General features: G+C 24.0%; 1 protein-coding gene across 1 annotated transcript in view; it reads left to right on the forward strand.

Annotated features, from left to right (window-relative positions):
- Positions 1 to 2,743: 2,743 nt before the first annotated feature.
- LOC129611905 (probable dual specificity protein phosphatase DDB_G0281963) overlaps positions 2,744 to 18,741 on the forward strand; it is a 70,025-nt gene continuing 54,027 nt past the window's right edge. Inside the window, exons 1-2 of the mRNA XM_055525329.1 lie at positions 2,744 to 3,338; positions 15,061 to 15,177. Coding sequence (XP_055381304.1) covers positions 3,272 to 3,338; positions 15,061 to 15,177 — 184 coding nt within the window. The 5' untranslated portion in view covers positions 2,744 to 3,271. The remainder of the gene's footprint in view (positions 3,339 to 15,060; positions 15,178 to 18,741) is intronic.

The raw sequence follows: 18,741 nt of genomic DNA on the forward strand, positions 1-18,741 counted from the left end.
CTGCAGAACAGATGGATGAATAGATGGAAATTGTGGCCAACCATTCTACAAATTTGGAAAGTGGTAGAGTTCGAGTCCAGTTCCAGGAGAAAATTTTCATATTTTTTTGCCTTTTTTCAATATTTCTGCTCACATTGGTTTTAGTTACCACATATGCATATGTATGATACTTTTTAGTTGTACCTACCTATTGGGTAACAAAATCAGTTTTTTTCATATTGTTTTACAATAATTTTTTTACTATAAAGAGAATTTTGCAGTTTTTGAAGAGTTTTGCGGACAACAATACCCATCCGGTTGTTAAATACTATGGTAATATAAAACCTGCTACCCAGAATTTACTTAGTATTCACTTGAAAAGTACATTAATATGTATTGAAAATTTACTCTGGTTACGTATAAATACAAAGCAAATGACTGTTACTTTATCACAATCCGAACAATTAAAACAAACGTCAATTTCTCAAAACAAAAACATCTGTACACATACACATAAATAAATTCCATAAGTCCTATAATATTACTGATATGCTCACACTAATATACCTATTATTGCTTTTAAATAATTTTATGTAAACTTACCGATTAAAACTTTGTTCCATATTATTATATTAAACATTGTGATACAAATAAATAACTTCAGTCTTTAACATCTGTTAGTGCCGAATACTCTCTTACTGTTATTGTAGTACAAATGGAATTGTACAAATAAAATATTTATTTAAATTTCATACAATTAATAATTTTACAGGTAGGCAACCATAACTATTTTCATCTCATTTAATAAGTGTAATTTAGCAAATATCAACATAGTTATCCATGTATTGTAAACACAATTAAAAAAAAATAATAAATTTTTAATTTAATTGCACGTTTGCTTTAAACATTTGTTAATAATTAATTAAAAATGCAATAGAACGACGTAGTATGTACATACATGTTTACGTTATCATCAATATTAACATATGTATATTAAAATGACATACATAAATTAAAAATAATATTATTAAAATTTACACGAACTTTACCGAAGCCTTAATTCAATTTTATTTATTCATTTTTTATTATTTATTTTCAGTTTGCTCGTAACAGTGTAAAATAAGTTACAGATTTACTACAATACAACAGACAACAAATTTAAAATTTTTTACTTTTATTAAATTTAATATCAACATCCGAATTAAAAGAATTATTAACAGACTACTCATTTTTTCAATTTCTACTTCAAAAGAAAAAAAAACAAAATAACAGTACTACTTTAACAGAAAGAGAGAATCACACAATCAGAAAAAAGAAAGAGTAGTTGGGTGTATATACAGTAGTGACGCTATTAATATGCTAATAATCTTAATTTAAAATCAGATTGTTCTTCTAATAAATGTTTTATATAGCGAACTGTATATTTAATTATTTTGTTGTATCTTAAAAATGTTTCATAGCAGCCTTTAATAAAATCATAAATTCGGTATGGATGACTAACAGAACAACACACAGTCAACTCAACGAATAATCCAGATTTTAGAGTAACGAAAATATTCAAGAGGAAAATAATAATAAGAAAAGAAAAAAAATGTTTATTTTTTTTTTGTTTTCTGTAAAGTAAACTGACAAAACCAGTCTATTTGGTTCGAATCGTTTTGTTTTTTTCTCTCTTTCTAACTTTTTACTTTTATTGCTATATTTCTATTTTTTCTTTTACAAATTTTTTTTTGCTCATTTTTATTATGTTTTTTTTTGTTTTTGACTACTGAACGAGTGAAGTGCTGTGCTGTTGTGTGTAGTTGCTTTTCTTTAGTATAGCTTGTCGTGTCACTGTAAAAACTTTTCAATTCGATACGAATAGTTGACGGGTTAAGACAACCAATTTTATTTTGTTAAATTAACGGAGGAAATTTGTTTTACGGGATTATTTTTTTCTTTTTTAATTTTTATTTCTATTTCAAATTAATTACATATGCACATATTTTATTTTATGAAAATATAACAAAATATGTCAACCAAATAAATGAAATAAAATTAATTAATGTATGTTCGTTCTGTAAACAAATTTTTGGAGAAGAATCTTAATTTTATAAATTGAAATAAATTTATTTTTTAAGTAAAAATTATTATACCTTTAAATTATTTTTAAAATCAAAAATAAGAAACATAAAATAATTTTTTTTTTTTCAAAAAATTCACAATATAATTTATTTATATTTGATTATAGAGTGAGAGAATTTTGTGAAAAAATATTTAAAGAAAAAAAGATAAAAATTAATAAATTGTGAATATTGAAGGTTTCTCAACAAAAAATAAAGAATAGAAGAAAAAAAAATACATATTTGTATACCAAATAAAAAAAAAAATTAAAATTTCAACTCAATTTAATAAAGAATTTAATGTGCCTTCTCTCGATAATATCAGTTTTATTAATTTGTAAAATAAAAGTAAAAATAATTTTTCACAACTAAACTAAAAAAATTTTAAAACTATTATACTAAAAATAAAACAAAATCAAAAATTCACTGAGAAAAAATAAATCAAAAATTAAAACTACAATATTAATTTTCTGAAATATTTTTCTTGTTTTTGGAATTAATATAATACATAAATACTATATTAATTATTATTAATAAATATATTATTATTAAATAAGTTGATCACATACACGGATATAAACATTATACTTTTATATATTTATAATAAATGTACATGCATACCTAAATATAAAAAATACAAGTAAATCTCATTCATACCTGTTATACAACTTAAATACTCTGTAAAAATAAAAAAAAAAGCAGCATATAAAATTGATTAATACATACATACATACTTATACATTTTTGTGAAATTTCATGAATGTATTTGGATAATATAAAAGTTTTTAATATAAATTACAGTTTATGAAAAATATGAAAATGATTGAATTAAACCACTTAATATATGTAGATTGAGTTATTCAAGAAGAAAAAAAGAATAGCAAAAAAAAATGCTTATATAAATTTAATATTGAAAATATTAACAAATAATTTTCATTTGCTACAAAATATAACCTCAAAAAGCAAAAAAAAATATTTAATTAATACAAAATTTGTAGCCATAACACTACTACTTAAACAAAAAAAAATCATTTATCAAATTAATTATACTTCTTTATTAAAAATAAATAAATAATAATAAAAAAAAAAATAAACAATATTGTAACATCAATATTACATTTTACTAAATTGTGGCCAGTGTGACTCATAACGACAATATCGGTAACAATAACATAAATAATAAAAGTGAAATGAAAATGAGGATAAAAAGAGAATCACCGTGTCTGGTATTAAGGTTTATGCCAATAAATAAATTAGGTAAATATACATATATACATTATTTTTATTATAATTAATTATTTGATATATATATAATTTGATTTTTCTGCGTTTATGTAAGTAGATTATAATTGATTTTATAGTTATGTAATATGTACAAGTTTGTATAATTGTATGTTAGAAATTCTGATGTATATTCTGATTTCTGATGTAAACAAAAATTAAGAGTTCAAGTACTTAATTCTTTTCAGAATTCCTATTAGTAGTACTTATTTGCTATCGCTCTAACTCAATTCGATTGCAAGTTTTCTTTTAAACTTGCGATTTTTTTTCAGTCCGATTGTTTTTTATGCATCATAACACGGGTAAAAGTAAATAGTCGCAAAATTCTATGTCGTTTTAATCATTATTATATTAAATAACAAGTTATTTTGATGATTAAACCCTTAAGTATTTCGATTATTGTTTGTGATTAATACAGATTTTCCTTCTTACAAAAACAGTGCGAGTTTCATTAGTAATTCCTATGTAATATATGGTGGAAACACTATTGATCATAGTGTTTCCACCACATTGTTAAATACATTAAGTGCTTACTTACATATTGTATATATGTATACGTTTTATTGGGAATTTCAGAAAATAATTAAATATTGAAAGCCCTTTATTTAAAATAATTTTTAAATAACAAATTTTCCTGACTTCAAAATTGCAGTACCTATATTTAATACGGTTAATTTAATATCCAATTGAATTTATGATTTATAATTGCTGATTTGTGTAACAATAACACTTAATATTAAATACTATTAAATTTTGAACTCACGGATTAGCTTATAGTTTGTTTATATTTGTAATTACTTGTAAGCATTTCTTATTATGTAAGTACTAGTTACAAATTCACTTAGTTATACTTGTTAATTATAAGCGTGACTAGTATGAATGTGTAACATTATATTATTTCAATCGCTTACATTCATTGATTACGTTTCTAATAAATAAATGTCGTAATTGTCAGTTTTTAATCAATTTCAACAAACAAATAGTTTTCTAATTATTTTCTTAAATGTTATCATTTCCTTATACTACTTACATTACTTAAAAACTAAAGGACATTTCCGTAACAATCGGTCAATAAATCTTTTTGGTTTTATCAACAGAATTTCAATTTTAAAATTATTAATATAAGTACTTACTCATTTAAAATGCTAATTTTTTTTTAAATTAAAGTAGAACAAAAACAGAAACGCTAATCAAAATGATCTCACGTAATGTTTTTAATATTTTTTTGCTTTTTTTTTAAATTCATTTTTTTAATTAATGAGGTTCTGACTATAGTTAGCGGTTCTAAATCTACAATATACTTATACGCATATTACGAATCGGAGTAGTGAATGAATAGTAAATAAGTACTTATGTAATTAATATTCACTCTAAAAAAATGCTGACACTTTTTACATAAAGAGTACCAAAACAAAAATAATAGTGTTGAATACGATTTTTAAACATTTGTAAAATATGACGTCAACTTCTCGGTCCATTTTAGATAAGTTTTTGATTTTACGTTTTTTCTTTTTTTATTTTTATTTGTTTTTGCAATTTTTGCTCATTTCCTAAATTAAACATCCGAACTTTTATGAAAAAAAAACACATATTCCCAAAATGAGCGGAAAGCTTTTAGAAAAAAATTTGGTTTTTTTTTTAAATATTTTTGCATATAACTCGTTTATTTTCATTTCTGTTTACACAAACAACAATAATTTCATAGCATCAATAAACATCATAGCTTTAAAAATAGCCGAGGAACGCAAAGGAATAAAAAAAAAATACTTGGTTTGTTTTTATGATCAATTTTGATTAGCATATTTTATAAGCATAAAACTTAACGTTATAGAAAAACAAATTAAAATAGGTGTGCGTACTTATGCATGCGTACATTACGTAAACATTAGAAAAATATAGGGTATATTTATGTATGTTTGTAATACTTATTATGATTAAAATCTAAAAATACATTAGCTAATGTCAAACAGATTATTAATCAAAATAATATTGTCTAATAATTTTTTTCAATAACAAAAATAAATTCTAAATTATCAAAGTTAAGTAACAATTTTTTAAGTAAACATACGCTTCTCACCAGTTTTGCCCAAACATTTTGGATTTTCTTTCGAAATGCAATCAACTATGAATGAATTTATTATCACAATATATAAAAAAATTGAACGTAAGCCCGAGACATGTCATAATAATTATTTTCCGAAGTTATTAATTAGTTGTTAAATGAAATCATTTCTAAAATTGTATAAAAATATACAATTTGATTATAATATTAAATATTATTGAAGAATCCCACTTACGTTCATTATTTTGTTTTGTTTTTTTAATTTTCATATATAAAATAAATTTGAATATTATTTTATTTAATAATTAAAAAATATTACTTATTGACGTAAACAAATTTACCTAATGAAGTTTTTTATTTAATCACCTAAATAAATTTCAATTTTATTATAATTTTATTCAACATACTTATACAAATACTTACCCACAAATTTATTATTCGACTTGATAGAAAAATAATTAATAAGTATATAAAATGTACTTTTCATATTCAATTAAGTAATTTTTAATTTTATTAATACTTATTAAACAAATTGTGTTTTTGACAGATCTACAAGCCAGACTCACGTTTTTTTCTTTTGCATTTTATTCTTGTTTGTTATTTCATCTCTAAGTAATTATTATTCGTTACTTAGTAAGTAATCGAGAATTATCAACGTGATTGTGAATCATTTCTCATAAGCATACTTAATAATAAGTAAATAAGATGACGTATCAAAAAATTTATGTATATATGCTTCAGTAACATAGGTACAAATGTATATGTTTAAAATATTTTTGCACGTTAATTAAATTAACGGAGTATTTTTAGAAAAAAAAAACATTGTATAAGAAAAGCTTTATTTTAAAACTAGCTTAGTTACTCATTTAGTTATTCCTTTTATCACAATCGTGCTTACTTACTATTAGCTATACATAATATGTATAATAAATATACATGCCTCATACAGTCATGTATAGATTTTTAAGTGTGCTTCAAATTACGAATTTTATGTCTATATAATACTTAAGCATTAGAAATTTAGAATTACGCGCTTCTTTCCCATATTATTTTTTTTTTGTTTAAATGAATATGACATTGAATATCAAATAGGTACTTTTTTTATTCGTATATGTTTGAATATTTATGAATACTTAAGTATTATTATAATATGTACTTACTTAATGTGTGTACATGTATAGGTACATAATAATATTTAAAAAAAAATAAAAATTCTGTTACTTATTGTTTATAAAACAAAACTATAATTTATGCACATATAACTATAAAATATGTAACAAGGGTTATGAAGGAATCTAATTGGCGCCATATTTGTTTCATAATGAATTATTTCTTATACTTTTAGCTAAAATATTATTTTTTAAATAAGTTTTTTAAAAGTACTATTTACAAATTTTAAATGTAAATCTGAAAAATAACAAAAGCAATTTCCTTACAAGTTTCATAATTTAGAATCTAAAAAGTTTTATAAGAATATTATGAGAATATTTACGTTTGCATTAAGTATGAATAATAAAATTGTATATTTATGTACATATGTGTATGTACTTTCTATCTTGTATTCTACATTATTATGCGCTTAAATATACAATTTTTTTTTTTTGTGAAATTTTTAATACCACCACGATGATAAGACTTAAGGAATTTGTTTACAATCTCTTGATAGTAAGGTCAATTTTAATCATTTTCTTTAATAAAATTTTATAATGCTTACTCAAAGAAAAAAAAATTAAATAAATAAATGAAAATCATAATGTCATATGAGTACTTATGTAAGTACATTCTGTTCACAGGGTGTGTTAATATATCCGACATATGATTATTTTTTAATGAACTATTTTGCAAAGTTGTTTGAATTTATCAAATCTCAATTATTTGCAATTACTCTTATTCATATTCATTGTCATTTAAACGCGTTTTCTAAACATTAATTTAAAAATTCAGCTTCTTAAATAAGTAAGAATTTTATTCAGATTTATGTACGGCAAAGCACAATTTACTTTAAAACTAGCAACCGCTGCCACAATGTATTGGATCGAGTACTTACAAACAGCAATTTAGTACTTAAACTAAATCTCGTATTTAGCTAAATACTCATTTGAGTCTAAAATAAACAAAATTCTTAATTTTGAATATTTCTACTACTTATATTTTGGAGTAACCTGTACAGCAAATTCATTTTTGTTATTTTCTTTAAAACAAGCAGTACTTAAGTACTGTTACTCCATACCAAGCATTTACAGTGCACATTGATTAACTCTGTCAAATATGATTGAACACTTATTATTTTTGTAATCATATGTTTTAATAAGTTAGTGCTTACTTATAATCTTTTATAAAAAAAATTAATTAGTGATTAGCGTATTTAATAAATTTGAATTTTTCTACTTTAAATTTATTAATCTTTAATCTTTTATTTCTCAATGAAATTAATAATACTTATTTAAAAAAAAAATTGTTTTTTTGTTCTTTTGTTTTGACCTCCTTTCCTGATCTTATTCAATATTTTAATGTTCGTATATATTTAAATTTATATTTAGAATATTTATTACTTTTTTTATTTCGAAAAGGAGATAATTTTGTAAACGTCAAAAGGATGACTAAATTCCTTTTGAATGATAATGAGTCTGATTCATTTTTTTTTAACTAAGTAAAGTATAATAAAAAGTATGGTAATAAAAAGTATTTACTTATGTAAGAAATACTTTTTTTGTTGTCAATAGAATTGGATTTTCCCAGTTAAATCCACTTATTAACACAGATAAAAAATATTAATTGCATAAGATATTGAACATACTTGTATGCGTACAAATATAAAATTTGTATATTAAAAATGTGAACGGTGTCATTGCCAAATTTTCAAAATTTTGCTAAAAGAGCAACATTATTTTTTAATAAAATCTAAAATTTTATTTTTTAGTGGAAATTTCAACTGCCTCGTATAAAAGAGTGTATGTTTGTTCTACAATATCCGACCTACAACATGTTCACTTTAAAAACATTAATCCTTTGCAACATGTTCCTTTTACATATAACAATCAAACAAGTTTGATTGATATTTATACCATATAACTATTGTTGTAAGACAGTCAGATGTTTTCTCTTGTTTTCTTTTTTTTTGTAATTTTCATGATGTAAGTAAAGTTATTCCTTCAAAATATTCAAAAGATCATGTTTGATTTGATCACATCTTACACACATTTATACTAACTTCGAATTAAATAAATAAAGTTGTATATCAAGTTGTATTTAGTAAAGCTTCAATATCAAAATGTATGACTAATAAAATTACCTTACTACTTCATAAAGCTTTGATAATTACTGAAGATTAAAAGTCATTTATTTGCGTTTCTATTTTTGTTTTTGTTTTTTTTAACAATAATGCACGATACGCTCGCTTTTAACTTTGATAAAAATAAAAAGTCCTAAAAGTTTTGACGCACTATTGTTATTGAAAATTTCAACACCCGTAGAATATGAAATATACTAGTACTTAACTGTTATACTTGGGCTTTTTCTTTTTTTAATTAAAATTTCTTGATAAGGGATTTTAACAACATTTTTTAAGTACGTACACATTTTTTAGCTAAAAATAAAAAGCAATAAATTTAACTAAAAAAATATTATATAGTATCCATAGAATTTTTAAATAAAATTAGTTCAGGGTTTTTGACTTCTACTTCAAAATGTTGCCTACTTACCATTTTATCTTCATTAACTCTATTTTTACCTTGCATATTTTTAAATTCCAAAAGAGTTAGTGTGTTATCGAAAAGTATTCGAATTATCAGTATTAAAAAAAAATTTTTTTAAAGTGAGTTTTATATGTTTGGTGCTATTTTAAAACTTGGAAAACTCATAATTTATTCATCAGCAGAAAAATTATGCAATTTCAAACAACTAAGTGTTTAATTTACGATCAATCATTTTTTGACGTACGTTACTAGGGTTAATTATTAATAGCATACGACAGAACTATTTTAGTTTGTTAATTTTAGGAATGTAAGTAAATTAGAAAATGTTTTTAAGGGAAAATGATGTGGAGGAGAAAATGATAGTTTTTATAAATTTTCGTAAGATTTATGCTAATAAATTAATTATTATTATATATGAATCTGCAAGAGTTAACTGGGTTTTTTAATACTCATAACTTGAAGAGAAAAAAAAAAGGCATAAGAAAACTTGCAGTATAATTTAGAAATTGTTCGTTGATTTGGAAAAAATTACATAGCTAGATTTTTTGTGTTTTTTCAAAATTTCACTTAAACTCTATTTGTCTAATAATATCAATTTAATAATATTAAATTTGTTATACACATCTAGCATATTTATACCAATAAATTGTTGGTTATACTTAAGTATACTTAAATGTATAAAGCAAAATCGTGCTTGATAGATTTGAAGAGTATGTTGCTAAAATTGCAAATAAAGGTACTTTTACCTGTATATATACTTACATACATATTATATAAAATTTATTATACTTATGGCTGGCACAGGGGTATGTAAATAGATTCACATTAAATTTACGTAAACTCTTTTAAATAAGTATATACGTGTATAAGAATTGTTAAAACTTTTACCTTTAATAATATTAAAATTGTCAACATTAACGATAAATACTTACATATATGTATGTACATGTACATACGCTTATACCGTATTATTGAAAAAGAGTTCATTTGCATTTTAAATGCGCGGTGTTTATTTTTAATGAATAATTAAGTAAGTAAGTAAGTGTATGCGAACGATATGAACACTATTTAAAAATTAAGTACACAATTCTATTTTCATATTTACATATTTGTATTTATTTAAAGTAAATAGTTGAATAAATATATTAATGTATATATATATAGAATAATTATATTATATTTAGGAACTAAATATTAAATATATGAACCTTTAGCGTTTAATATACATTTTTTATATTTTTTTTTATATACTTACATACATTAAGTATATTGAGGCCACACCACAATAATGCCACGTGATTATAATCAGAAGCGAATAATAATATTAAAATGGCAAGAAAATAAAAATATATTAATTTTTTTTCATTTCATTCTATTTCCATTACTATACATACTTACTTACTATACTCACATATCGATAGTTCAATCGATCGATGAATAACATTTATAATATACGATATTACTATTGATGATACTCCTATAATGATTATTGGTGGTGATGGGAGCATAGGGCATAAAATTTTATTCAATTCTAATGTTTCATTTCTTTAACATATAAAACGAATATGTGCTGCCGTTTGAATTTATTTAATATTTACAATATAAAAATTAACTATGACGGTTTATTTTCTAATATACTAAATAAGACGCGTTTGTATGTACTAAATAAGTATACATTTGGTTACCTATGTGAAAATTTTTTAAATGAAAAATCACATTTTCTTTCATTTTATTCATTTTTGTGACTTTTTAACATGCGATTTTCTTTTACTTACTCATTTTAATTATTTTTTCTCCCTTTCTTTCTTTCACTCTATTACAGTGTTATTTCTGGTAACGCTTGCAATAAAATATACTTATAGTAAAAGAAAAAAGTTTTACATGCAAAGGTATTTTACTTGCCATAAATTCACACACTTTACCATGTATATATACATAATTATATACAAACAAACTAACTCTGTGTAGACAATATTCGTTCACCCCAAAAATATTATGTGTACACATTTACTCATATACACAATAGTGAAATATTTCCATTTCATTTTTTTTATTTTTTCAAAAAATGAAAATATTCATTGGAAAATACCTGTAGTAAAAGTTAGACTTACTGGGATATGGAAAATTTTTTTCTTACTACTTATACTTTAATTTTTGTTGTTCTTCTTATTTTTAGTTTATTTTAACTTTTCCTATGAGGTAATAGACACTGACACACATACAAATATGCAATAATAGTTTGAAGGTTTTTTATGTTTTTCATGTTTTAAAAGAAACGAAGGAAAATCAATGCATTTTCATTTTGACACAACAAAATTTTTACATGTATACATATACAATTTTTGATGACTCATATTGTTTACTACTATAATACTTACTTACTACTATATTTATAATTTCTCAACTGTCATAAATTGTTTTCATTTTATTACCCATTTAAGTATGCTATAACTGTTCATGTACAATACATTAACGTGTACAATAATAACTACAATTGTTATTGTACATTCGTTCATACTTGTATATATAAAAAATTATTGCTTTTATTCATTTTTATTTATTTGAAATATTTGTAACTAAGTTACTTTACTTTAGTTATAATATTTTTTTAATTAATTCTGAATATTTAAATGAAAAAAAAAATCTGAAGGACATGGAAATTTTTTGTATATATTAACAATGTTAAAGTGTATATATGTACGTTTATTTGTCATCGTATAAGTTTTGTTTTCCATATTTCACAGAGATATTATGGGAATGATATGAAAATTTTATTTAAATTAAAGGAAAATTTATTTTTACTTAAAAGTTTATTAAAATTTTTCAAGAAATAAAAGGTAATATTAAGGTAAATGAGTAATTAAGGAACTATATTTATTTTCCTTTTGACAAATTAGCATGGAGGCATGAAATTTCACAATTTTGTGCAATAATCCACTTATATAAATGCATCATATTCACTTTAATTATGCATTTTGAAAATGCAATATCGATTTGAATTAAAACTTACATTTTTTTTTCAAACAAATTTCAAGGTTTTTGTTTTTCTTTGAGTCTAAGTTTGAGTTTTTCTGAGGTCATTAAGTTATTTGTACAATATGAAAATGCAATTTTAACATAAATATCAAAAATAATAATTAAATTCAATATACTTAATTATACAGAAATTGCCCTACATTTGAAAAGTCTATGTGGATGCAAAACTTTAGCTAAAAACACGATGAATATTAGAAATAACAAAGCATCAAATCTCATTATTTTGAATTCCAAACCAATTTCAATAAAATTTTAAAATTTATGTAAGTTTCACGATTTTTAAATCCTTAAAATTTTCAATTTACAAATTAGTATGGACATACTGTGTAAAAACACAGATAGGGATTTTCCTAAAAATAAGCAATATTTTCATTACTTAAATAAATTTTGAATTTTTTAGAATATGAAATTCTGAACTTCTGTAGCGTACTAGTATAATTTTACTGGTTTCTGAAACCCTATTTAAAAAAAAATCCAAAATTAAGTTTTTTTCCTTTCTTCATAAGTAGCTATATCAAAATTATTTTCAATCTATTATTATCCTTTTATTATTCCACCCCATACGTAACCATGTATTATTCATGTATATACATATATGTAAGGTATCTGAAATATTTCTATTATAATGTCAAGAGTCTTAGCTCATAATCCAAAATTGTATAGATGACGTTATAAAAGTTTATTGTAATAAAAAAAGAGAGAATACCCATTCGCATACTTATTGTTTTTTATTTTTTTCTTTTTTCAATCAATAATGTATTCTAATAGATAAGAGTCCTTTAACTATTGAAAGGATATTAGTTTTTCTTTTTTTGAATTGGTTAAAAAATGTTCAAGAAATTGTGGTTAATGAAATTTCTTATTTTTTATACCCTGCACTTCGTGAAGGGTATATTAACTTTGGTATGGAGTTTGTAACTACTTGAAGGAGCCATCTGCGGTATGGACATATATATATATTCTTGCTCAGAGTAAAATTCTGCGTTGATTTAGACATGTCCGTCCGTCCGTCCGTCCGTCCGTCCGTCCGTCCGTCCGTCCGTCCGTCCGTCCGTCCGTCCGTCCGTCCGTCCGTCCGTCCGTCCGTCCGTCCGTCCGATCGCACGATAACTCAAAAACGAATAATGCAATCGACATCAAACTTTCACAAGTTGCTTCTTTTGTGCCAAGGACGAACCCTATTGTTATTGGACCAATTCGGACAACGGGTTCGGGTAGCTGCCATACAACTCAAAGAGTTTATTTTAATTATTTCAAAAACTAATAAAGGTACAAATATAAAATTTTGTATACATGTGTCCAATTATATTCTACATATGTTATAAAAATTATAATGGGGTAGCTGCACCGGTTCGGGTGGCTGCCATACAACTCCAAAAGCAAATTTTTTATATTCGGCAAAATAATAAAGTCAGATTCATGAAACTTGGTAGTCGTGTGTCCAATTATAGGTCAAAGATATTTCTGAAGTTTTGGTGGAATTGCTTGACAGGTTCGAGTGGCTCCCATACAAGTCCAAAAGCTTATTTTAAATATTTGGAAAAATAATAAAGTCAGATTCATGAAACTTAGCAGTTGTGTGTCCAATTATAGGTCAAAGATATTTCTGAAGTTTTGGTGGAATTGCTTGACAGGTTCGAGTGGCTCCCATATAAGTCCAAAAGCTTATTTTAAATATTTGGAAAAATAAAAAAGTTAGATTCATGAAACTTGGCAGTTGTGTGTCCAATTATAGATCAGATATACCTGCGAAGTTTTAGTGGAGTTGCTTGACAGGTTCGGGTGGCTCCCATACAAGTCCAAAAGCTTATTTTAAATATTTGGAAAAGTAATAAAGTTAGATTCATGAAACTTGGCAGTTGTGTGTCCAATTATAGATCAGATATATTAGCGAAGTTTTAGTGGAATTGCTTCGCAGGTTCGGGTACCTGCCATACAACTCCAAAAGCTAATTTTAAATATTTGGAAAAATAATAAAGTCAAGTTCATGAAACTTGGCAGTTGTGTGTCCAATTTTAGATCAGATATATTTGCGAAGTTTTAATGGAGTTGCTTGGCAGGTTCGGGTACGTGCCATATAACTCCAAAAGCTAATTTTAAATATTTAGAAAAATAATAAAGACAGATTCATGAAACTTGGCAGTTGTGTGTCCAATTATAGATCAAAGATATTTCTGAAGTTTTGGTGGAATTGCTTGACAGGTTCGAGTGGCTCCCATACAAGTCCAAAAGCTTATCTTAAATATTTGGAAAAGTAATAAAGTTAGATTCATGAAACTTGGCAGTTGTGTGTCCAATTATAGATCAGATATATTAGCGAAGTTTTAGTGGAATTTCTTGGCAGGTTCGGGTACCTGCCATACAACTCCAAAAGCTAATTTTAAATATTTGGAAAAATATTAAAGTCAGATTCATGAAACTTCTCAGTCGGATGTCCAATTATAGGTCAGACATATCCGTGAAGTTTCTATAGAATGACTTCACAGGTTTGAGTAATTGCTATACAACAATGAAAGGTGCAGGGTATAATTCAATCGGTTCATACCGACTGAAACGTTTTTACTTGTTTTTTCTTGTCATCGTAAATTTTTCCGATATTTTTTTTAGTGTTGTGCTATTATTGTCCTTGCTTTGCAATTAAGGTTGTAATTATCTTGATGTTGTTGCTATTGAGACTGGTATGAGGGCTACATTGAATATGTTGTATAGTATTAAAAAATTATAAATAAATAAAATTCAAATGTATATGTAGTACATGAAATATTAATTAAATTATGCTCAAGAAAAAATGTTACACCGCTATAAATAACAGGTTTTTAAATGTGTAGGTTACTATTTCTATTTAAATTATTTCAAAAACTCTAAGACTAATTTGGTTAATTAATAATTTTTTTTCATTTTTTAGGAAATCACAATAAGGATTATAATAACAAAAGAACAAAAGATCCATCAACACCATGTGATGAATACGGTAATGGACGTGTACCATTGTCAAGAAGTTGTTCTAGTCCAGCAATATATGGTAAGTTAAATGCATTTTTTTTTAAATCAATGAGGGTTATAAACTGATTTCATTCTTTGATTCTATGGTTTTCAAATTTTCATTTTACTGATATAAATTTGCTACTTCTAGCATTGATTTTATTGAAAATTGAAGCCCTTCAATCAAAATAAATTTTATATATGTGGCATGTATTCATTATATATTTTGCTTTCAGATATAAAAATACAAATTTATTGTTTTCTAAGAGTTTATTTTTAATATTCAAGACCAAAGTATTTAAATTAGAGTTTTTTATTCTCTTTATTAAAACCCTTTTTTTTTATTTTATTAACCCTTTTATAGAGCATCTTTTTATAGAATTATGTAGTTAATGTTTCGTTTTTTTTTTTTCATTTTTTTTTATTAAATTGAATGTTACGCATATTAATCAAAATTTAAATTGAATAAAATTAACACTAAAAATTTAAAATGTAGTGTTGCATATAAAAAATTTTGTCTACAAGTATAAGGCACTTATGATTATTGATAATGTACAAGCATAAGTAAGCAACAATGTGTTTAAGTAGCTTGTTTTTAAATGTTTCTAATTGGAATACATAAACTGTATGTATTCATATGTACTTATGTTATTTAAGTATAGGCACCTAAAATGAAAAGACAAAGGAAAAAAATAGAAAAAAATCTCTTGTAAATGTCAGAATTTTGATGAACATTGACGGTTGCCGGCTACTTATGTACATTATTATGTAGCCAATTACATGTATAATGTCTATATATTAATATTTTTTTTTTAATGTTGACATTATTAGTAATTATGTGTTTGTTTTGCTTATACTTTAAATTTGATCATTTCTTTTACAAAATTTTTAAAAATTCAATTGTAGTTTTGAACATTAAATTATTGATTTCCGGTTCCTTTTTAAATTTGTGTTTAATTTTTCTGCTTTTTTCTCTGTTATTTCGACACCTACTTATAAAAGTTTTTATTGTTCTCAGATTTTTTCAACTATAAGTACTTACATATATTATTTTTATGCTAGAAGCTACAACACTGTTAATTGGTCAGGAAATTGTGTTTTAAATGAAAATGACCTTTTTAAATTTATTTAGAAATTACTTACATAACAATATTTTTGAACCCAGCTATTCTGAATTAGTTTCAGTAATACTACTTGCTTATTTACCTTTATATGAAGGTTAAGATTAATTATTGCTTCATGGAGGATGTTAATTGGATTGATAATTACAATCATCCACAATCATAAAATTACTTTGTACCTACGTAATAAGCACTGATCTTTTAATTGTAATTAAATATTTATTTAATAATTTCAACAACATTATACCTCCATTTTTTGTTACCAATGTGATTGGGTGCCGATTTATAAAAAAGTCCAAAAATTTTAATAAAAAAATCAAGGCAATTTTAATAAACTTAAATTTTATATTTCAATTCTATTTTGATTAGTACGAGCATATATATGTACATATACATATGTATATGTATATATGCAAGAATGTATTTATAAACCATTTATTCATTTTTGTTTTAAAGATACACCCAACTTTTTTCCTCGTTTCCTTTAAAATTTCATTATTTAATAAAAGAAAAATATTTGAACACAACTTTAATAGATTTAATTAAAACTTTGATTTTTGAACAGACGTCATATAAATTCTTTTCAAAAATTAAAGTTTATATACTATACATACATATATGCAAATGTGTACGTATATCTTATATCAGTGGTGAATATAAATTGTAGGTACATATGTACAACTCCATACATTGCGCCGTTGTCGTATTTTTTTCTTTACTCAGCTTGCTTTGTCAATGTACTCATAATAAATTTTTTTAAATTGGCCTAAATATAAATTAAAATGTAAGGAGAAAATAATTGTCACAAAATAACAAATGATTGTAGATTTGTATATTTATGTATGAATGTATTCTTGTTATTTTGTATTGTGCTCAAATCAAAAATTATTTTGATTCAATTGTTATTGAAATAAGTATGTTGGTATCCTAATGCATCTAAATATCTAAACAAATCAAAATGACATTAAAAAAAACTTAAATACGAAACAGTTACGTATGTATGAAAAAAATCATACTCTTTTTTCGCGAGATCACCAATAGTGATAGTAAACGACAAAAAAATCTGCTTTCATAAATTTTTCTACATTGCATGAAACTGTTCAATTTTGGGTATGTATAGGTGCATAGTAACCTATATGTAAATATGGATGCATTTATGATAATTCCATAATTTATTCTAATTTACATACCTACATAAATTTGATTGTGCCATAATAGTATATAAATATAAAAATAAATATTTGTAAGGTTCGACTAGTACTTAAATTGCCAGATGGTTTGAGAGGAAATTGTCTCAGTTTAAAATAATTTTTTAAGTCTCTCTCAAACTTAAATTTTTTTTTAAAGAATTTCATTTAAATAGACCCTATACTAATATTGGTATATTTAACAATTTGCAAATAAAATAGTTCAAATATACGAGGTACTTTAAAGCCCTATTCGTGTAAGTAGTTTTCAATTATACATATTTGTACAATACCATGCATACATTCCAAAACGCTTTTTTTTTACCTGATCTTCTCGGAGTAATAAAAAACATAAGTCAAGAGTGATTCCTGGCAAATAATTTATGCAAATCTATGATTACATTGGTAATTTTCATTCATAATTGAGGAAATGTATTGAGGACACGCACAGGACAATTGAGGACAAACCCCAATTACTTCAAAGTATTTGATCATACAAAATTTTTGTAATGATTTCGAAATCAATTTTTCTCCTGTTGTAATCAATGAGTTTATTCATATAATTTGAATTTTATATTTTCACACATAAAAATATGATTTTATTCATATCATTTTGAATTTTGCTCCGTTTTCTCTTCAAAATATGTATAATTTTTCATCAATCTGGTAATCTTAATTCTACAATATTTACAATCTATCTTTTATATTATGTTCAAATTTCCACATCAATACTATTATTATAAATATATTATAGATGTAGGAAAAAACTACTATATGAATGATTGTGAATTAAAATTAAGGTACAAACAAACAAACAAATATACATAATAATATTGTGTACATATGTACATGTGTTTGCCTTATTCATGTATAAATAAGTACCTACAGTTACTTGGCCAACCAACCAACTGAAAAAAAAAACGAATAGCTATAATAAAATCAACAAAAACGAAAATAAAAAATTAAAAAAAGAAAAAACGAACACTATGAAAAGAAAAATAACAAAAATTTTTTTTTTTTCTTTAGTGAAAATACACCACGAATGACTCATCATCAATACGAAAAAATCACCAACAAAAAGCATAAAATTAAACCGAACAGAGAAAATAAAAGAAAAAAAAAAATAAAAATATAACAGAAAAAAAAAATCACAGAAAAAAATAGCATGAAACCTGCTTAAAGATACACGAAAGCAACCCAACAACAACACAATAACAACAAAAACAAAATACAAAAACAACAAAAATAACAAGCAAAATAAAATTTCTATTCTCGCACTCATAATTTTTTTTTTGT

This window comes from Condylostylus longicornis, unplaced genomic scaffold (genome assembly GCF_029603195.1).
Source record: "Condylostylus longicornis isolate FDR11 unplaced genomic scaffold, ASM2960319v2 ptg000055l, whole genome shotgun sequence".
Classification (NCBI taxonomy): domain Eukaryota; kingdom Metazoa; phylum Arthropoda; class Insecta; order Diptera; family Dolichopodidae; genus Condylostylus; species Condylostylus longicornis.